We start from the raw sequence: 22,545 nt of genomic DNA on the forward strand, positions 1-22,545 counted from the left end.
TGGTCAGTAGATAATGTGCTGGCAAATATGTGGGCACGACGGGTTCACAGCAATGAGACAGGAGAGGAAAAGAAGCACAGGAAATGTTGAGATTTCCTCTGGATATGAGGTGTGTGTTCCTGACACACTCGCTCATTGCCCTCTTTCCCAACAGGACTGTTGGAGTGAGTCAGACAGAGAGAAACCAGCTTCTTTAGGAATCATCTTCTTTTGTTTTACTGTTTCTGACTCAATCGGATGCGAGTCGGAGCAGAGAAAGAATCATCTTTGTGCTTTTTTCATGGATGCTTTTTCTTCTTTTCACTCAGAAGGATTTAAAGAAACTCTGGATTATTTTTCGACACTGACACATTCAGAATCGTGGCTTCTGGTTTTCTGGTAACGACTGGAGCTGTTTTTGATTAAACGAGCTCTTGTGGTCATGTAACCATCCCTGAACACTTTCTGTCTCCTTTTCTCTTGCCAACATACTCACCTGTTGGCCAGGTGGATTAGGAGTCCTCGCTCTCCGAGTGAGATCTTTTAGCATTTTCAGTAACTCTGCCGGACTCCTGGCCAGCTTTCAGCCATGTTACGTTGCGTTCTTCAGCGAGCCAACAACTTGAGACACTCGGACCCCCTGGCCAGTGTCACCTTCAGAGGTAAGAGGATGTTCAGAGGACTCACAGAGAAGCCAGCACGATTTGAGAGAGCAGATCAAACCTCATTTTTCAGGCGACACAAGGAAAGCCAAAAAAAAACTGTAACTGCTTCATATTATCGGCGTCGAGTGGCAGCATCAGCAGTGTACGAACGGTTTTTAGCCGTTCACCAGCTTGTGCCCATGGCTTGATCGTGACAAGTTCCCTGCCAATGTTTATACCCACATATTTACAATCATAGTAAAATTCAAAAGCACCTTGTGACCTTGTGACGGGGCAGCATTCAAAAAGTGGACCAGCAAGTCTGAGTGTGGAAAGGATTTAGGACTCATGAATTGACAGATTTGAATGGAGCATGCTGTGTTCTGGTCGGCACTGCTGTCTCACAGCGAGACACACCAGGGTTTTGCTCCTGTGTGGGTTTTCTCTGGATTCCTACCACACTCCAAAAGTATGTACTGGAGACTTGTTGCTGAATGTTAACTGCCTCTGGCTTGGATTGTTAGTGTGTGTGTGACTGTTTGACCTGTGATGAACTTATGACCTGTTTGTGATTCACCCGGCCTTCGCCTGTAGTCAGCTGTGATCATGACCTTGAGAAAAGAAAAGGGAAAGAGGATCAAGATGGACGGATTGACTGCTGAACAGAACACTTGCTTGTATCATTTGATAGAAGGTTAGGGTTATGAGGAGAGTCTTTTAACTTAAAAGCGAAAGCGCAAAGCAACCATATCATGTTTTCTTTAACCATCTGGCGGGAAGGACGGCAAATGGCACGAGGTGAAGGCGCTGGGGTTACCTGGCTGTCTGTTTTTTCCATGTGTTTGTTTTTGTACTTTCCACGAGTCAGCCTCTTGCCTCCTTAATGAAGTGAACTCCGCTCGCGGCTTCCTGCCTTTGTCCCAACGCTGTTTCCTGGTGCCATCACACACACATGCTCCTATCAGCCTCTCATAATGAAACCTGGCCTCAGCGCTGAACTCCGACTGAGCGATAGATGCTCACAGCTTTCTTTTGTTTTGTTCGAGTAATTAGCTTTTAGGAGTCAGGGTGTAGATTGAAGAGAGTCTAGATCTTGTTTGAGGAGTCTAACTCTAAATTAATGAGTCTGAGTGCAGCTTAAAGAGAGTTTGGGTCTGGTCTGTTAAACCTAGCTCTAGTCTGAAGAGAGTCTGGATCTGGTTCGAGGAATCTGTCTTGTTTAATGAGTGTGTCTGGTTTTATAAGCCTAGGTCGAGCTTAGAGAGAGTCTGGGTCTACTTTCATGAGTCCAGGTCTTATTTATCAAGAGCCGGAGTCTGGTTTGATGAGTGTGGATACAATTTAAAGAGAATCTGGGTCTGGTTTGGGGAGTCTGGGTCAAATCCATTAAGTTTGAGTCTAGCTTTGAGAGAATTTAGGTCTAGTTTGAGGAATCTGAGCCGAGTGTATAGTGAATCTTGGTCTAATTTGAGGAGTATAGGTCTAGTTTGAGGAGACTGATCCTGGTTTAAGGGGGGTTTAGATCTAGTTTGAGGAGTCTGAGTGTAGAATAATGAGTCTGGTCTAGAAGATGTCAGAGGATTTGTCCTTCCTCATGATGTGTCGTCCTTTAACAGACGTGGTCTCGCTCTCTTCCTTCAGGCGGACGATGTATTAACACCAAACAAAAAGCAGAAAATCCCGTCACCTCAAACAATCTGAACTTGACCAGGATGCTAGTTAATCATGTCACTCAGATCCTGTCTGTCTGGAAGGATTTCAGAGGCAGTGGAGTTTCTGGCCTCGGCAGGCTTCAGGAGAAACTTCAGGAATTCAGAGCAGAGACACAGAGAGAGGAAACATGAACTCTCCTACAGTGAAGACTTAGTATGAGAATTTATTAAAATAAGCATCACAACAATATTATAAGTTAAAGAAGTTCATGAGGGCTGGATATTTCCTCGTTGACTGTCATTAACTCGTCACTGACAGTAAGACTTACTGAACACTGTCTCTTTCCTGATACTTTGAAGTAAATACTGAAAAATAGAAATTTAGCTTTATTTTTTGTGCTCTCAAAGCTTTTTCAGTTTTCTGCACAAATGCCACAAGCACACACACACACACTCCTCTGCTCTCTGCAGGTGTGTATGTGATTAAATGCGAGTGCTTGTGTTTGTGTCCTGAGGGCAGGATTTCCGCTCTAAGTGTTATTGGAACAGTAAGTGTTGTCGTCCGTCAAGAAAAAAAAACCCCAGAAATAAAAGCTGGCTGCCCGGCCACTTCAACCCGGTCCTGTGCTAACTATAGTTCTGACGTACGGCCGCATAAACAAACACCGCGGCCCTGTATTATCCTGTATTATCCTGTTACACCACAAGTTGATTTTTTCAAGTTCAAGACTTTATTGATTTCTTGCTCACTAGATGAGGATTGCTTTGCTACTCAGAAGACAAGTGGAGGATGCATTTTGGGAGACATACTCTTTTTGGCAGATTAATAACCCACAATGTTGAATAAACATAAAGCAAACGGCTGAATACACACTCAACACACACACACGCACGGTTGGGGTCTAAACTTAGGCTTCCCATACGTACGCTTCGCCCTGTCGGTCACAGTCTGTTCTATTTTCAGCTCTCAGACAGAAAATGTGCCAAGCTGAACCAACCAGGAAGTCAACTCAGTGCCACTTCCCATCTGTGATAGCAGGCGGAGATACCAACACATGGGACACACACACACAAACACACACACACAGTAACACAAAAGTAATGTGACCTCTCGACCCTTCTGTGGAAGGGTGGAGATGTTTTTTAAGAACGAGGGAACACTTACAAGTAGTCTTGTGTGAGTCTGCACTTACTTATGTCTGTGTGTGCGTGTGTGTGCGCATGTGTGTGTGTGTGTGTGTGTGTGTGAGATGACTGTGGAGAAAACAGGAAAGCGTTTCTCGGGGTGTGCACGGGGGGAGAAAACATGTTTGTGTTTGTACATTCAGCTGGCAGCCAGTGTGGTGCTGGTGCTTTGACCTCATTGTGTTTGGTGATTTCCCTCCAGAGTCAGAGCCTCATTGTCAATACGAGGAACGCAACAATATTTCGGAGGCAATCAAACCATTCCCAGAAACACGCTACATATGTCAAATCCATTTATCATCAATCAAAATGGATTAAATCCAGCAGGCATTCACAGATAATGTCATTGTTAGCATTGTTGGGTAGATAAATAACAACTTGTCTTGTTGTGTGTTTTCCTCAGGCTCCAAGAAGAAGACAAAGGTCATTAAAAACAACCCCAACCCTGTTTGGAATGAGGTGAGAGCTCCATCAAACACCCAACGATCCTTTACCAAATCAAATAATAAAAAAAAAAAAAAAAAAAATACTGGCTGAATGTCGGGGGTTGAGGAATCGGAGCAGTAAAAGTTCATGAATCTAATGAAGGCTTAAGAGTCACGTTTGAAGTAAACATCAGCTGTGCAATCTGAAGACCACACAAAAACATAGGATTCAGAGGAGCTGCAAAACTTTAAAAAAAAAAAAAAAAAAAAAATCAACATATCTTCTCATGAAGGTCAGCTTGCTGCAGATATTTTTAGAGTACTTGTCCTGACTCAAGGGAAAGATGGACTGAAATCAACAGGTGTTCATTACACAAATTATAGTAAGGTTTTGCAGGCATATGTTAAGTCCTGAGGACAATGTTCGCAGGTTCATCGACATGAATCATCGCAAAAACTGTAAAATGATCAACATTTCTTCTCAAAAGAGTGTAGATAGATAGATGGATGGATAGATAGATAGATAGATAGCTTGAAATTAAATTAATTGTTGAAATTGACTTCTAGTAAGTACTGACTTTTGAAAAAGTATTGAATTATTCTTACCTTCCATGCTCTGTGCAGTTTATCAGGAAACACACCTTAAAGTTTAATTCAAATTACAAAGTTCTGCTCAAAATTCTATATTTTTGGAAGCTAACATGAACTTTTCTCCATCGCCTCAGTAAAATTACCATTGGCTTTGATGTCAGGAATTTATAATTCACCCAGAACTTTACATTTTTCCATATTTCTTCTCTTTACTGAAAGATCACAGTTCGTGTCTTGAAAGCCACAAAATAAAAATCCATCCACAAATTGCTAAATTTTTGGAAGCACGCGTGAACTGTTCAGTACTGTTGATGTTACACCGTAAACTTCTCTCCAAACTATTGTCAGCTATGTTCTCCAGCTGTTTCCCTTTCTCTGCTTCAGGGTTTCGAGTGGGACTTGAAGGGGATTCCCTTGGACTCCGGAGCCGAGATACACTGCGTCGTCAAAGATCATGAGAAAATGGGCAGAAACAGGTACCGTATGCTGTGTGTGTGTGTGTGTGTGTGTGTGTGTGTGTGTGTGTGTGTGTGTGTGTGTGTTTGTGAACCGTCTGTGTCATCGGGCAGAAAAGGAGGGACGGCCGATATGCCTTCAGCTCGGAGAACAGGAAGTGAGATAAGAACCGCGGCATTGTGAGGCGTATCAGGGCGGGGCCGCGGCCGACGGGCCCTCCGCGGGGTTATTTCTGGATCGTTTCGCTCCGTCGCGACGTGGAGCGAGTCGGGTTTTATTCCAGACGCACCAACGCGTCGGGTCATCCTCTCATTGTGGTATCAGTCCACTCATTTCCACCCATTCACTCACTAATTGAGCAGACTGATTAATTGATCCATTCACTGGAAGCTGCTGCTGGTACACAGGACCAGAGCGTGACCTTTGTGTTTGGCGTTACTCCATCACACAGCAGCTCGGCATGAATCAATTCATCTGTTTGTTTGAGGGGAATTTATTGCATTCCTGCCTTTATTCAACGATGTGTTTCTGGATTGTTCGATTACTTCTTAGGATCTTTCATAGGATTTGTTTTTTGATATGAGATTGATAGTTTGTTTACCGATACTGTGCTGAATTTTTTTTTTAAAAGATACCATTTAAATTAGACAACAGTTCTGACTGGGTTCAGAGTGAAAACGGTCAATATGCAGATGTTAAAAATAAACTTTGACCCACCTTGTCCAGGTTTCTGGGGGAGTGTCGTCTGGCTCTCAGAGACGTCATCAACTCTCCCAGCCTGTCCGCCACCTTCACCGTCTCGCTGCTGGACACCAAGAGAAACAACACCGGGGTGAGCACAGTTCTCAAATTTCTGACAAATCAAAAAAAAAAAAAGCTAAGGCCTGATTTACCTAATCAAACAAAACTACATGAATTGTGTGTATTTATAGGTCATTCTGCTGTGGTCGGCCTCAGCTTAGATCATGTCCCTCATTCTGAGATGAATTTTCACCCCCTGGTTTATTCAATCTAAACCTGAACCTGGTCTTCATACACAGAACTGGGTTCACAGAGACACCTTGGTGGGACACACCTACAGCTCAAACACTGCTTTGCTTCCCGTCCCGGTTTCCTGAACCCAAAACAAAGTCTTCCCGTCGGTGTCAGAGTGGATCTGATTGATGTCTCACTTTTATTTATTTATTTTTTTTACACACATCTGAGAGAGGCTATCTCAAGATTTGTGCAAAGCATTTACTGGGAACACGCAGTACCTTCATTCATCAGCGCACGGTGACATCTGAATAATTGAGTGTAAATACTGGATTCATCTGAGCTACATTTATGCAGCGGAGCAGCGTCGTCTGCGTATTTTCGTAGGAAACGGTGAATCATTTCATGTCTGCCAGAGAATGCCACTGCTGTACACATACTGACGGCAGCGTCTGTTTGCTGCTTCTCACGCCGATTTATTTCTGAACAAACAAAAGACTAGCAGGCTGCACAGTGGCGTTGTTTGTAGTACAGTAGGGAGTGTTTCTTTGTGTCAACGACTGCACTCTAGTTTTTTCTAAATTTAAGTGTCTGTTTCTGCCTTTTGACCGACTGAGGACTGGGATTCCCAACAGCCTTGTGTGACCCCGAATCTGTTGAAGTGGTCTAGAATACAAATGGACGGATGGAAAGATGATATGAGGCACTTTAACGCTACTTCAGAAATCACTGTTTCAGAACAATGGCAAGCAGATTCCCAAGAAAGGAAAGTGTTGGACCACTTTCACTTTTAAAATCTTCGTGTATGTTTAAGTTCTTCCCTCTACATAAACAGCTCCGTTCTCTGTTTATTTATGTACTGAAGGAACTGGGGCCTTTTGATGCTGTATAGCATAACGTTGCTATTCTTGTATTTTCAATCAGTCAAACTTATTGTCGTACTCAACGTCATTACTTCCACGTCATCCAGTCTGATTAACTACAACCCCTGCAGGAGCTGACGTGTCGCCATTCATTTCCTGTGTCCTGCAGGCCACTCTGTCCCTGCAGATCTCTTACCTCCCTCCACCAGGATCGGCGCCGGTCTTCCAGCCTCCACCCCATCCGGAGACCCTTCCCCACAGCAACCCCAACGTGGAGCTGGACACCGTCACAAGTAATCCGATCCGTCCCGTGGTTGATTAGTCATGTTCGTTCGTCTCCAGGCGGCCATGTTGAGTTCTCCTCTGCCTGTGCAGTGATTTCACTGGATACTCTTGGCGAGGAAGACACGGAGAGTATGATGATGCTGGAGCCCACAGAGGATCCGGGAGCCGACGACGGGCGCTCCATGGTGATCGTGGGCCCTCAGGGGCCGTCCGGTCGGGAGTCCCCCGCCGCCCATACGCCGAAGCGAGCGCCGCCGTCCTACAACACCCACGGTGGGCTGAGGAAGAGGAGGCGGGGAGCCAGCAGCCAACCCAAACCGCTACCCAACAAACCCCAGGACCTGCAGGTTTGTCACTTCCCAGACTGATAAACAGTTTCTAGTGATATACAATCAAACAGCCACCTCAGTAAGTGTTGTCGTTTAGATTCGTGTAAGAGTCATTGAAGGACGACAGCTTCCTGGCATCAACATCAAACCTGTGGTGAAGATAACGGTGGCCGGGCAGACCAAAAGAACTCGCATCAGGAAGGGCAACAACCCGTTCTTTGACGAGGTGGGAAAGCATTTCAACAATATGTTTGTCATCTTTTTACAGTTTTTGTTACTAATTATGATGTTGAACAAGCCAGAGTGTGACTTTACTTTATTTCCCTTGTCAGACTTTCTTCATGAACTTCTTTGAGACGCCATCAGATTTGTTTGACGAGCCAATTTTCATCACCGTGAGTTTGGAATTTGGTCCATCTGTGACTTAAAATGATTTAATTAGGACACTGTTGTCAATTTTAATGTAAGATGCTTTAAGTAAACTTGATATCTTGAAACTTCCTCTCTCCCTGCATCACAGGTGTGTGACTCTCGCTCACTGAGAACAGATGCAGTGATCGGAGAATTCAAGGTAGGCTGTAACAGCTACAGGAGATGCTACATCTTCACCAAAAATATTGATCAATCAATGAAATGTGAAGAAACAATTGATTTGAAGATGTGTTGCAATGGAAAAAGTACACAGTACCATTTTCCACCACAAGAGGGTGTGGGAGGGCATTCATACAATAAATCCACATTGATGCCATTTATATGAACATAAGTTGAATGCTTAGTTTCCTCTGTGTTGATTTCTGGCACACTGAAGCAGAACATATGAATAAAGGTCTGTTGTTCTTTCTCAGTTGGATGTGGGCACCGTCTACAATGAGCACAGTAAGTACATTCTTGAGTATTATTCAAACCACAATTACTGGCTCACCACTGCAGTAAGCCGCTAGTGTGAATAACATAAGACATTCTTAAAATGCCCTATGAAACTCAGTTGCAGTTACTGAAGTTTCCTTGAGCTTTTATCTTTTATTTTTTTCAAACTTTGTAAAGCTTTAAAGCTGCTTTCTGTCTCTCATTGAATCCAGTGTTAGCTGTAGCATTAGCATCATGTGAAGCTGTTGTCTCCGATGGATAGTAGCTGTGTTACCATTTCACTCAACTCTTGTTTATTGGTGGAGGGCAATATCTTTGATTCTGTAACGTTGTCTATTCACTGACCTTTGCTGAACTCCTGTTTACTGGAGGAGGATTTGATTATTTAGCGTTTACACGGCAGTGGCAGAAACACTGACGGCGATGTAGTTGGCATGCCAGGCCACGAGTTTACACTGTTGGTTCCCGTGGGAATTACAATGAGAGAAGTCATAAGATGGCGCTTTGACAGTTGGAGAGACCTGATTTTGTCGGGACTTCACACAAAAACGGCTTGAACACCCTCATATCAAATATCTGTTGTTACATTTAAAGCTAGGGCTGGCGATCTTGGAAAACTAGCATGTATTTGAATGTAGCATCTCCCCAAGGCTCCGCCCAGCTCCCACCCCATTGGAGGAGCTCCCGCTGTTATGGGAACACACTGGATGCGGAGGCGCCGCGCACGGAGTTTCTGATCACCTCCCATCTTAACCACCTATCTGACAGCCCGCACACAACACGCAGGGCCGCGGCTCGCGCTCTGCAGCGCGCCCGCTCCGCTTCGTTCTATTTTTCACGCGAGCTGCGAGCGCGCTTGGCAACGCGCGCACTGAACCAGGGTCAGTGCACACCATTGACATGTACGCACAGGGGGCAGGTCGAACGGCGAACGGTGATAGGATTTGATTGGTTTAAAAAAAGGTGTCCCTGCAAGACTATTGGTTGCTGTTTTTCCCGTTTTACTCCTGCTGTAGATAGCGGATATTTTACGCTCTACTTTAAAAACACGCCATGAATTGCTTCCCATCGAGTCATAAAGATCATTTTAACCAGTATTTTAAAAAAAATGTATCTCATTCAGATCGCCAACCCTAGCTTTAATTGATTCATCACTGAAGCTATAAGTTTGCATTTTTTTTCAGGACACTGCTTCCTCAGGAAGTGGTTGCTGCTGTGCGACCCCGACGACCTCTCTGCTGGGGTCAAAGGTTACCTGAAGGTCAGCCTGTTCGTGTTGGCAGCCGGCGACGAGCCACCGGTGAGTAACACCAGTTAGCATGTAACATGACTTCAGTGAGAAACCTGATGAGAGTCGTCACCAAGGAGCAGTAATGTCAAATAAACTTTTGGAAACGATTGCAGGCCGATAAACGTGAGTGTGTGGAAGATAAAGAGGACATAGAGGGAAACCTTCTGAGGCCAGCCGGTCTGTCTCTTAGAGGAGCGACATTCACCTTGAGGATCTTCAGAGCCGAAGATCTGCCACAAAGTCAGTCCTCTTTCCACATTTCTGGGTGATTGAACCAGTTTGCAAACGGAAACGGAGAGTTTCTAACTTGTGTCTGCAGTGGACGATGCCTTCATGGACGGAATGAGGCAGATTCTCGGGTTTGATAGCAACAGGAAGAATCTGGTGGATCCCATGGTGGAGATCCACTTCGCTGGCAAGACGGTGAATTCACACGGTTTCTGCCAGATCTATGTGAATATCCTTCAAATGTCAGAACTTTGCCTATAACTGTATTGTCATTCCATTCGTAGGTCTGTACAAAGATTCTGGAGAAAAATGCCAACCCCCAGTGGAACCAGAGCCTGAGCATGCCTATTAGAGTGAGAAACAATGCAAACACTCTATAATATGAACCAAAGCGTGCATCATTATTATTAGTATGTTAAAAGTTTTCTTCTTCTGCCTTCTTAGTTTCCATCCATGTGTGAGAAGATGAGGATCAGAATCCTGGACTGGTGATTCTCATTTGTTTCATGATATTTTTTGTAACTTTTTCAGTTTGCCCTCATAAAGAACATTTCTTTTACATTGGACAACTGACCAACCAACTAACCAACCAAACACTAACAGATTAGACATTAAACTAACTAAATGACCAATTAATAAACTGACTGACAAAAAATCGGTCAAACAACCAACTAACTTACTTGCAAATCCACCAACTTGACCATCCACCCAATCAGACAAGTATTTGACACTGATGAGTCAAACATTCAACTGATGAGTGAACCAACTACCAAAACCCTAATCAACAAAACAACCGATTTGTCAATGTACAATCAATTATCAGCCACACAAGTAAACATCCAAATAACAAACTGACTGACCACAAGGTGCCCGTTTCGTTCAATCTGGAGCCCACAGCGTTTTAACCTCTTTTCTCACGTCCCAGAAGTTGAGTTCGCGTCTCACTTTTTGAGTCTGAATAAATCAAAACCCATGAATCGCTTTACTGACCGATGACTCACAAGTCATCTCGTCTATTACCTCGTGAACTGAGTCAGTCCTGCTACACGTGACTAGGTGCAAAGAGGAAAACAGACGACATCTGTTGTTGGACCATTAGGTGGGTTCGGCATCAAGCAGCTCTTAGCTTAGCCACTGGCAGACTGGCCAGCCGGGTTTTGAATAATAAAGTAAAGCTCTTAATAATAATACATTGGTTTTATATAGCACTTTTCTGGACACTCAAAGACACTTTGCATTATTCATTCACACCATACTGGGTGATGGTAAGCTACTATTGTAGCCACAGTTACCCTGGGGTAGACTGACGGAAGCGAGGCTGCGCCATCAGCCCCTCCGCTCACCACCAACCATTCACTCTCACAACTTTCATACTAGGCAAGGTGGGTGAAGTGTCTTGCCCAAGGACACAACGACAGTTTCACACCTGCGGGAGCGGGGATCGAACCGCCAACATTCCGGTTATAAGACGACCCGCTCTACCAACTGAGCTACTGTCGCCCCTCTTCTCTACTCTACTCTATGACTAGGTGGGATGGGATCTCAACTTCCAGGATGGTAGTACAGAGATTGAAATTATAAACTGAATGGGACAGATGGTCACTTTAACCATCCCAACATTCAACTGTTAAACCGACTGACTGATGAACAAACAAATAAATCATCCAACTAAACAGCAAATCCACTAAATAATCAACCAACTGACTAACCTGCCAAGCAATCAGTAAATCGAAACAATCACCGGACTAACTTTTTGAAATATAGACTTCTTCCAATTTCATATTGTTTTTTTTTTTTTTTTTCAAGTGATCTTTGAACCAGTGTGTAGTTTCCTGCAGAGCCACGGTTTGAAATTTTCATATTGGATTAACAGCACCTAAGAGCTGTGGTTTCATCTGTTCTTCCCTCCAGGGACAGAGCCAGTCACAACGACGTGATCGGCACCACCCACCTCGGCATGTCTAAGATCTCCGCTCCCGGAGGAGAGATAGACGGTGAGTCAGAACTGGTCTAAACTGGACTTGACCGGATCACCTCAGTTTAGACCAGTTCGCTCTCGATCTGACTGCACAGGAGTCAAGCAGATTTCTCAGGTCATTCATGCTTTTCATCAGCTGTTGATGAAATTATAATTAGCTGTCCTAGCTAGGTTGATGGCAGCGAGTTCGTGGTCTTCAGTAACGTTATAGAACATGACTTCTTTGATAATGAAGACAGAAGTAGTTTTACCCTCAGTTTACATGTGGAACACAACATATCTTCTCATACAGTCGAGCTCATGCCAGCTTCTCAGTCACTCTGTCATTGTAGACTTAACAAAACGTGGATGCTTTTCAGATGACATGACCTGCATGAGGACTAACATTCTCCCGTCTGCGTACCAAACACTCTTTGCTGCTGTCTTCATCCTATGGGTATCTTTCGTCTTGCCAAGCTGACATGCATGAGGTTTCCCCTCTTGGGTTTTGTCTAGAAAACCTGACTGGTAATGAATCATTTGACTGCTTGAAGGTACAGTAGAAATGATTCAAGTAATGCCACTGTTGTGCACCGGGTGTTGAAGTGACTCATTGTTTCTGAGAGCTTCATCAGTCAGTTGTCGCCAGGAACTTCAGTACCTAAAATTCCCCATTTTTATTTGTGTCTCAAGCTGGTGCTTCCTGGAGTGGATGCAGGAAAAGAGGCAGAGGAGTCACTGCACCACCTTCTGGCACAATAGGGTATTACATTCCTCCTTACAAATCCTTAATTCTGCAAACCTGGGAAGTTGTTGACACGCCTACAGAATTTGAAATGCATACAGATTAAATAAAGCCAAAGTTAATAATGATAAATAATGACAAAAATGTGCCTAATTTTTGAACATTGACATGGTCATTTTCAATGAGCCTGCACCTATTAGCCATATTAGCCACCTAGACCCATCTTGTAGAGGCCCCAATATTTGCAAGACTGAGGCAGAATTTTGCTCCACTTTAAGCTACATGAGGTTGTCGGTATGATAAAGTCCTATAAAACTTTCACTCCCCACCAACATCAGTGTCACAGGTTAAACTCTTTTCCTCCATCTGATCACTGTTGGTCAGTGTTGACCAATGCAGACCAGGAACACCCCACAGGAGCAGCAGTTTGACAAAGCAGTTGTTGACAAACTGGCTCAAATTCTTGTGTTTCCTGATTGTTTTGCTTCTAACATCAGCTTTCAGGACTCGGGACCCATTTATACGACAATGATTTAAAGTGAAAACGCAATACTTCCACTGTGTTTTGGATGTCCATTTACATGATCCTGCCGTCACTAAGAAACTGAAAAAAAAGCCATAATAAATGACAAAAAACAATGTATGTGCTTAACTTTCAATAAATAATATGCAATAAAAGAGCAAATAAACAGTTTGAAGCACTGGAAAAACGCTCTGGGGAGCTAGGGTTTAATAGCAATTCTACCAATCTGTGATTAACATTATAAATAAAGGACATGAAAATTGCCAGCATCGTTTATTGGCTGCACCTTGGAGCAACTTTTAGATCGCCCATCACTGCATGGTTTATGAAGTACTGCCTTTAAATTAACACTTAGAATATTGGCTGAAATTGGAGAACGATGAATGCCCCGCTTAAGAAATTTCCCACCACCCTCTACTGCTAAAAACTCAACTTTTTGTGTTTGTCACTTCACCTACGGTGGTCATGATGTTCTGGCTGCTCGCTGTAGATTTAGTCAATGAACTAACTGTCTGAAGGGGTTCCCACTTCATCGAAAGAGAAACTTGCTTCAAGGCGTTTGCCTGAAACAGTTGGACTCGTCGTGCACGTCGTGTTCAGTGTGTGTGTTCGAGCTCTTTTGCTGCCGTTGGGATTTGAGTGGCGTTCAAAGACATCTGTTTCCCTTTATGCTTGACTCTGAACCATCCTTCCTCTCTACGCATTCAGATGACTTGACTCCAAGGACCATCCACTCTGGCAGTACGTCCTCCATCCTCTTTTCGCCTACCACTGATATTTCAGCTGTCAATCAACTCTTTCACATCTCCGTGGTTGTGACATCTCCTCAACTCTTAATCACATCTAAAAGTCTGATTCTCTTTCCACAAATGAATCAAATTGAATCTGTGTGTGATCGTTTCTTCATCCAGTTTGATCATACCTTTTCATTGTGAGCTGCTCATAACTAAACGTTATGCTTGTTTCTTTCTGTCATTGCAGTGGATGACAGTCTCGGTTTCCTTCCCACGTTCGGTCCTTGTTTCGTCAACCTGTACGGGAGCCCCCGAGAGTTCACCGCCTTCAACGACCCCCACGAAGCCTTGAACTTAGGAAAAGTACATCCATCTCATCTTTTTCCAAACAACCAATTAGAAAGGATTGTATTACGTGATTTTAAACTACAACACAAACCTCTGCAGCATGTGACCTGTCAACAGTGATGTGCAGATGAAGCTTCATGAAGCTTCATGAACCGCTGTCTTTGTTCTCTGAAGCCACTAGATGGCACTCCTGATTGTAAGATAGAGATTGAAGGACTGGCAATGAAGTGTGCTCTCAAAAGATTTTTTGAACAGATAGCATCATCTGATGGATTCAGAAAATAACAGTGATTCATGAAGCTATATTTGCACATCACTACCTGTCAATTTTCATGAAATTCTACATAAACAAAATCTCGATCAAACTCTGCTGGGATTGACTCTACTGCCTCGCCGGCATGAGCTGGACAAAGTAGTGTTGAAGATGTGTGGATGGATTTTAAAATACTCATGCATTTTTTTTAATATGTGAAGAAAAATTTACCAAGAAATTAACGTTGAAAGCATTAAAACAGCGAATATTGTCAGATTGTCAGTGGTTATGTAATTAGAATTCTTCAATTGAAACATCGACTTTAGTATTGGTGGCTATTGTAAAGGTTGCAAACTGTTTTATGCTGGTTTGTCTTGACTCCTCTTCATCAGGGGGAGGGCGTCGCGTACCGAGGCAGAGTTTTACTGGAACTCACCACGAAACTGGCGGAAAAACCAGAGCAGAGGACGGAGGACGTCTCCTCGGACGATCTGCTGGTGGTGGAGGTGAGAGCGACGGCCGATCCGGAGAGGAGGACGCCGCCTCCGAGTCCTCCCTCAACGTCTTCTCTCTCCTCGGTCTCGCAGAAGTTCCTCAGGAAGAGGAAGTTCTCCCTCTTTGTGGCGTTCTACTCGGCCACCCTCCTGCAGGACGTCGATGACGCCATCCAGTTCGAGGTCAGCATCGGTAACTACGGCAACAAGTTCGACTACACCTGCCTCCCCCTGGCGTCCACCACGCAGTTCAGCCGGGCCGTGTTTGACGGTGTGTTCTCCAACAATTTATGCATTCATTACATTTTACCAATATGAATGGTGATACGTGTGCAATTAAATGATTTTTTGAAGGTATTTTGTTATTTTTGCATTAATTTTTTGATGAACTGAGCCCAGTGTGTAGAGCAGCCACCAGATACAGACAATCACACACTCGGCTGAAACACATCAGGGAGCAGGAATCTCAAACGTGGAGTCAAGAAGGAGCCTGAAACCACTGACAGCTTGAGTGTGTGTGTGGGTGTGTGTGTGTGTTGCAGGCTGCCACTACTACTACCTCCCCTGGGGCAACGTGAAGCCGGTGGTGGTTCTGTCTTCGGAGTGGGAGGATATCAAACCGAGGATCGAGGCTCTGAACATGCTGCTGGCCATCATAGACAGACTGGTACAGACTCCTCATACAGCCTCCTGGACCAATGCATGCAGCTCGTTTTGTACATTTCTCTCTCTGATGCCATTGTGTTTACATAAAATCTCCACATGGGACTTTGAATTTGGATGTAAATATTGATCCAGCATGTTTCCGGTCCAGGAGGCTAACCTGCAGCGGGTGCAGCTGCAGGTAAAGGCAGGAAGTGACCTGGAGGAGGTGGAGCTCCGAGTGGTGGAGCTGTTGGATCAGGTCATCACTGACTGCAGGTAAACAGTGAATAACATCCCGGTTAACACGCTTCACAGTTTCATCCAATCGAAATGATATGAGAGATATGAGAGATGTGAGAGCCAATCGAAAAGACTTGAGTGACTGAAAACGACTGGAGTGAGTCAAAAAGGCTGAAGCTACTCAAAAGGTTTGCATACAAGTTCAAACACAAACGTGGATCTGATAGACTCAAAAAACACTATCAATACACACTCACTCAAAACACAAAAAAGTAAGCCGCCTCTCTAATACAAGCACGTGCAGAGAAAAGCAAAACTTGGAAATTACATTCAAAATTACATAAAACACGTTCATATAAGAGACACACATAAATATTGCATGTTCTCACATATAGATAAACATAACTAATTGGAAAAAAAAATAACATCGTTATAGTGGAAATAAACATGTAAACAAACCTATCAGTTACATCAGTATTAGATAAATACGTAATTTTAACTTCAGAATCCTTCACTTAGAAACATAAAGTGTGTATTTTTTTTTTAAAACAAAATGAAGTACTTTGTTGTTGCGTCGGTGGAAATGATGAACACACATAACCATTAAGAAGCTATGAAAGTTAGTTGAATTGAATGCACTGGTTTGTGTTCTCACAGTGTGAAATCTCTCTGAAGGTGAACTTTTTAAACACTTGTCCTTGGATTTTAGATTTATTTGATCACTTTTCTCACCACCTCAAACAACTTGAAGTATTTAAGATCCTCCAGATGGGTCCATAACTCATGGATCCTGCTGTTGTTTCCCCCGCCCAGCGAGCCGCTGCCCTCTCTGGACCAGTGGCAGTGTGCCACCGCCCTGGACCGCTCCCTGAGGCACATCCGGACGCTGCACCTGCAGCAGATCGTGGCGGCGGCGCTCGCCTTCAAACACGGGCCGGAAACCGAGCTGACCACGGTGATGGAGCAGGCGGAGGACTGGGCCAGCAGGCTGAGGGCCATGGCCGAGGAGGTGTGTGTGTGCGTGTGTGTGTGTGTGTGTGTGTGTGTGTGTGTGTGTGTGTGTGTGTGTGTGTGTGTGTGTGTGTGTGCGCGTGCATGTGTGTTGTTGCCAAAAGTACTTTGTTTGTCTGACATCATGTTTTATGTGTGTGTGTGTCCCTCTCACGCAGCCTCAGAACAGTCTTCCAGACATCGTGATCTGGATGCTGCAGGGAGACCGCCGGGTGGCGTACCACCGCATCCCGGCTCACACCGTCCTCTTCTCCCAGGAGCATTGTGGGAAACACTGCGGGCAGCTGCAGACCGCCTTCCTCAAGGTACGCACACACACGCACACACACGCACACACACGCACATGCACACACACACGCACACACAGCCTCTTCTTGAATGCGGTGTGTGTGCAGCACCCTCAGGGCAGTGGCGGAGAGGCCAAACTTCCCGGCCAGCTGAGGGTCAAAGTGTGGTTCGGACTCGCCGCGGACGCCAAACACTTCAACCAGTACGCCGAAGGGAAGCTGTCCGTGTTCGCAGAGACGGTGAGACACACCACTCCCCGCCACACACACACACACTCACAGCTAGACTCTCCCCCTCAACCCTACCTCGGCCCCGCCCTGTGCTGTCTCCCACAGTATGAGAACCAGACGCGGCTCGCCCTGGTGGGCAGCTGGGGAACTACAGGTTTGACCTACCCCAAGTTCAGCGACGTCACCGGGAGGGTCAAACTCCCCAAAGAGAGCTTCAAACCGTCGCCCGGCTGGACCTGGGCCGGGGACTGGTACATCAGCCCCGAGAAGACGTGAGTCAACTCTCCGTCATCCAGCTGCTCGTTGGAAGAGACGCGTCGTCACTGAAATAAGTGATTTGGTGTTTCTTCTCCAGACTGCTGTTTGACGTGGACGCCGGTCACATGACCTTCACGGAGGAAGTGTTTGAAAACCAGATGAGGTTACCGGGCGGGCAGTGGATCGGCATGCCGGAGGGCTACACCGACGTGGTGCGTACCTGAACTCTGCCTTTATTCATGAATCAACATCGTAATATAATAACTGTGTGTATCTGTGTGTGTGTGTGTGTTAGAACGGTGAGAAAGCGGTGCCTAAGGATGAAGTGGAGTGTCCTCCAGGGTGGGTGTGGGAGGAGGTGGAGTGGAGCGAAGATCTGAACCGGGCGGTGGACGATCAAGGTGGGCACCCCTGCTGTGTGTGTGTGTGTGTGTGAATATTTGTAGATTGGGTGCACCAAATATAACGTTCAGTATACCTAATCATAACATATCTTGTTTTGTGTGTGTGTCCATGTTTTGTGTGTCTTTTTGCGTTTCGTGTGTGTGTGTGTGTGTGTGTGTGTGTCCAGGCTGGGAGTACGGCCTCACCATTCCCCCGGACCGCCGTCCCAAGTCGTGGGTTCCTGCAGAGAAGATGTACCACACCAACCGGCGCAGACGCTGGATCCGGCTGAGACGCCGAGACCAGCAGAAGATGGACGCGCTCAGAAAGGTCGGCTGCCATCTTTCAAGCACATCCTGTAAAATGTTCTTTTTTTTCTACCATTGCTAATTTCAATTGTTTTTCGATATTTAGCTGAATGTTCAGTTAATTATTTCATGATAAAAAATATTTATAAACATTTAGTGGTTGAGTGAAATGTTCTAATGTGTTTTGTAGAATTTTTAAATTTGATTTTATAAAACTTTATTGAGATCGCCAACACTGTTAAATGAAATCTGAGAAATTTGGCGGTTTTCCATGAAATTATTTATTGTTTTTATTTGTGAAATTCTGTCATTATCATTTAGCTTAAAGACAAAGAAATTTTTATTTCAATATATGGAAAAAAATATATTAACCTGTGTCAACAGATGCAGTTCAATTTTTTAACCACCAGATGGCGGCAAATATACATAAATGAGCATCAAGTATATTGAATGAGTGTATAAAAAAACACCATGCTTTCCTGTGTTAAAAAATATACCGTTTTAAATGGTAAAAATCAACTGAATCATATGTTCTACCATATGATCTTTTAAAATGAGGAATGCATTTAATATGAAGATAACTTAATACAGAAGAGTTTTTTTTTTTTTTTTTTGCATTTCATGTGAAGATAACTTAATACAGAAGAGTTGTTTTTTTTTTTTGCACAATCACATTTTGAAGTAGATGCATTGCCGCCTTTTGTTCACAGCTCATACATGTTTGGGTCTTGGTTTTATTATTTGAATCATATTAATGAAAAGCATCTATCAGAAGCACTGACTGGAGGAACATATTGGTGTCCTTCAGCCGATGGAAACACCAGAAAGTGACCAAATATGGCCGTGAGTTGTGACTCCCAGTCCATAATGTCTTGGGACTTAGTAGTTTTAGATTTGACAAAAACAGATGAAATTCCAAAGAAGAAGGGTCACATAAAACAATAATATAAATATTGAGAAAAATAGTTACGTAAAACACTTGATTATGAAGGAAGGTCTTGAGAAATCCATCAACTTATAGATAAAGTTTGGCCATGAAATTAATTCATCAACAACAAATTGAGAAATAAAAATGCCCAGTTTAATTGATTAAAAACAGCTTTTTCATTCATTTGGTTTTTTTTTTATCAAGATTTCCTCTAAAACATGAATCTCTCTTCTGGAGAACTGTTGTTTTAGCATCAATAGTTTGGAAGAACCAAGACAGAAACACCAAAAAAGTTTTTCCTCTCAAGCTTCTGATACGTTGTTTTTTTTCTTGTTGTTCTCCTGGAAAACCAAGCTGAGTTTTCTTTTCTTTTTATGTTTCAACAGCAGCGTCCCGATGAGACGGAGCGGGAAGGCTGGGAGTACGCCTCCCTCTTCGGTTGGAAGTTTCACCTGAAGCCCAGGAAGACGGACAGCTTCAGGAGGCGGCGCTGGCGGTACCGCATGGAGCCGCTGGAGAAGACGGGACCGGCGGCCATCTTTGCCCTGGAGTGCTCTCTGGTGAGCGATACTACATCCAAATGCTCGGGTGAACATGTCATTTCAAAACAATGGACTTTAATGTGACGCTGTAGCAGCCTTCGCTCCTCGGGGAACAACTTTCCAGCAGACTTTAAAGCCCGGCTGCAGGGATTTACCTCCATCCAACTACAAACAAGTCTACCACTGCTGAAAAAAACTGGATGGAAGTGAGATCAGGGCCCTGCACACATGCCAAATTGAGAAAATTCATTTCCTAATGGACCTGGCTTTGCATTCATGTTGAAACCGGAGAGGCTTGAATTCCCTAAACTGTTGCTAAACCTACAGTCTGAACTGTGATTGAATGCTGTCGCATTAAAAGTTTTATACAAGTTCGGCAAGAAATTGAACCGATGGAAAATTCCCCTTCACTGAAAAGCCCTCTGAGGAAAACCTGTTCTACTCTGACCCCTTAAAAGCCAGAATGTGGAATTTAGGGCTTTCACTGTGAAAGTCGTGCACACAAAGGGGAAATAATTCTGGTTCAGGTCAAAGACTTCACCGGCTTTAATCTTTCTCCCACAGAGCAGCATCGAGGACCGCAGCGACGACAAGTCGGTCACAACCACATTTGGAGTCAACAGGCCCACCATCTCCTGCTTCTTTGACCGTGAGACTGAAGACCCCAGTCCACCCACCCACCATCCATTCCATTCATCAAGCCATTGAACCCCAGCAACCATCCTACTCAACCAACCACCTTACAGAACCATCAAACCCCACTAATTATCCACGCCCCCAACCAACCAGCACACCAACCATCCTACCCCACCAGCCAGTCCAAATTACCAACCAACCAACACACCCCACCAACCAGACAGCCACCATCCGAACCAACCAACAAACCCACCAACCAGTCCAACCAACCAACCAACCAACCAACCAACCAACAAATACAACCCACCAACCAAATAATATACCCCACCAACCAGTCTAACCAACCAGACCAGCCAACCTCCAAATCAACCAACACACGCCACCAACCAGTCCAACCAACCTGCCAACCAACCACCCAACCAACCAACCAACACACCCCACCAACCAGATCAACCAACCACCATACCAAACCAACAACCCCCACTAATAATCCCCCCCAACCATACACCACACGAACCATCCCATCCCACCCCACCAGCCAGTCCAACCTACCAACCAACCTGCCAACCAACCACCCAACCATCCCCCCGCCCCGCCAACCGGGCCAACCGACCAACCAACCAACACACCCACCAACCAACTAATGTACCCCAACAATCAGTCCAACTAACCTGCCTTCCAACCAACCAACCAACTAACACACCCCACCAACCAACACACCCCAACCAACCATTCAAACCAACCTGCTAACCAACACACTCCATCAACCAGTTTAACCAACAACCAGTACACCCCACAAACCAACCAACCTTCCAACCAACACACCCCACCAACCAACCATCACACCCCTATAACCATCCCACCCACCAGTCCACCAACCAGTCCATCGGTCAAAACTCACTTTCAACCCAACTTTCCTCGTCAATCATCACGCCCCAACAATCATCCCAACCACCCCCAACCCCATCTAATGTTACCATTCCACAAAAACTAACTGTCCCACTAACTATCAACCCCCACCTACCCTTTGATCCACCAGTCCCACCCAACCAATGACCCCACAGCACTGACCATCCCACCTAACCGACTCACCACACCACCTACTCCACCTGTTTTATCTTTCATCAGCCAGTTGAAAGGAGTGCATGACTGTGTGTGTTTTATTTTGTGTGTTTACAGGTGGAACTCGTTACCATCTGCGCTGTTACCTGTATCAAGCCAGAGACCTGCTGGCCATGGACAAAGACAGCTTCTCCGGTAAACGATTTCAAAGTTAAAAGCACTCGTTCTCATTAGGTAGCACAACACTGGCCGCATAGGACTGAAACATTTTCCCTGCACTTCCACCCATGTGTGCACTTTTGCCACTTCTTCCTTGAGGCCATGGAAACAGAAACAGAGCTGTGTTTGTTGGACAGTGACATTAAAAGTCCTCATTTACTTATAAAACAGCTCAGAATCCAATTAGAGTCTGATGCAGAGATGCAGCATGGAAACACGGAGGGTCAGAAGTGGGTGGCACACACAGATCGAGCAAGTTTTTACTCTGAGGAGTTCATGGAAAGTCAAGCTACTGTGTGTGTGCGTGTGTTAATGAGCAGGCCCGACGGGCTCAGATGTAAAAACAGAGCCTTATTTTTTTTTAAAAAAGGATGGAAATGCAGAGGAAGGGAGGGATGATAGATGTGAGGCTAGGTACAGACAGGGTTAGAGAGAGGCTGAGGATCCCGAGATGATGAATGGGCGCCGGCCCGCCTCGCTCGGCCCGGTCGGCCCGCTCGCTCAGTGCAACGGATGAGTAGAGGTGATGGATGGGCTTCACTCGCGTGCTAATCTAGTGTTACATGCCGTCTGGGCGGCCATGATTAAAGAGTGATGCAGCTATCAAATGCCGGGTGCTTTCTTTTCCTCTCTCTGGATGTTTGCCTTCTCTCCATCTTTCCTCTGATTGTGTTTCAACTTCGGTTCCTCTGTGGTTCCCTTTCACATGTTAGCCTATCTCTGGTAGCTTAATATGTTAGCATCTGCCTTTCTTCTGCCTGAAGCACAATAATGATGCTCATTCTAGAAATGAAATCCTCAAATATGATCGTAAGAAGTTACAATCAGCAAAGTTTCATTGTTTACAACACTTTTTGTTGTCCTGCTCACTGTGCCAGATGTTAACTTTAGCATAGCTTTTATCTTAATCTTACTTTTTACTGAAATCTTCCTCGGACTAACAGCTTTCAACTAACAGCCACATTATAGA

The 22,545-nt window shown here is 44.7% G+C and overlaps 1 protein-coding gene across 1 annotated transcript in view; it reads left to right on the forward strand.

Moving 5' to 3' along the window:
* The window catches only part of dysf (dysferlin, limb girdle muscular dystrophy 2B (autosomal recessive)), a 73,686-nt gene that overhangs the window by 6,049 nt on the left and 45,092 nt on the right, over positions 1-22,545 (forward strand). Inside the window, 31 exon segments of the mRNA XM_030088043.1 lie at positions 3,864-3,919; positions 4,861-4,952; positions 5,659-5,764; positions 6,940-7,063; positions 7,146-7,402; positions 7,482-7,610; positions 7,717-7,779; positions 7,905-7,955; positions 8,230-8,260; positions 9,436-9,551; positions 9,656-9,782; positions 9,862-9,965; positions 10,055-10,123; positions 10,215-10,258; positions 11,682-11,764; positions 13,704-13,736; positions 13,977-14,092; positions 14,723-14,836; positions 14,918-15,095; positions 15,367-15,491; positions 15,639-15,745; positions 16,523-16,718; positions 16,879-17,025; positions 17,116-17,247; positions 17,344-17,510; positions 17,594-17,708; positions 17,792-17,897; positions 18,068-18,210; positions 19,503-19,676; positions 20,223-20,307; positions 21,474-21,551. Of these exon segments, the coding sequence (XP_029943903.1) occupies positions 3,864-3,919; positions 4,861-4,952; positions 5,659-5,764; positions 6,940-7,063; positions 7,146-7,402; positions 7,482-7,610; positions 7,717-7,779; positions 7,905-7,955; positions 8,230-8,260; positions 9,436-9,551; positions 9,656-9,782; positions 9,862-9,965; positions 10,055-10,123; positions 10,215-10,258; positions 11,682-11,764; positions 13,704-13,736; positions 13,977-14,092; positions 14,723-14,836; positions 14,918-15,095; positions 15,367-15,491; positions 15,639-15,745; positions 16,523-16,718; positions 16,879-17,025; positions 17,116-17,247; positions 17,344-17,510; positions 17,594-17,708; positions 17,792-17,897; positions 18,068-18,210; positions 19,503-19,676; positions 20,223-20,307; positions 21,474-21,551 (3,468 nt within the window).

The sequence above is a fragment of the Salarias fasciatus genome, chromosome 3, assembly GCF_902148845.1.
Source record: "Salarias fasciatus chromosome 3, fSalaFa1.1, whole genome shotgun sequence".
Classification (NCBI taxonomy): Eukaryota; Metazoa; Chordata; class Actinopteri; order Blenniiformes; family Blenniidae; genus Salarias; species Salarias fasciatus.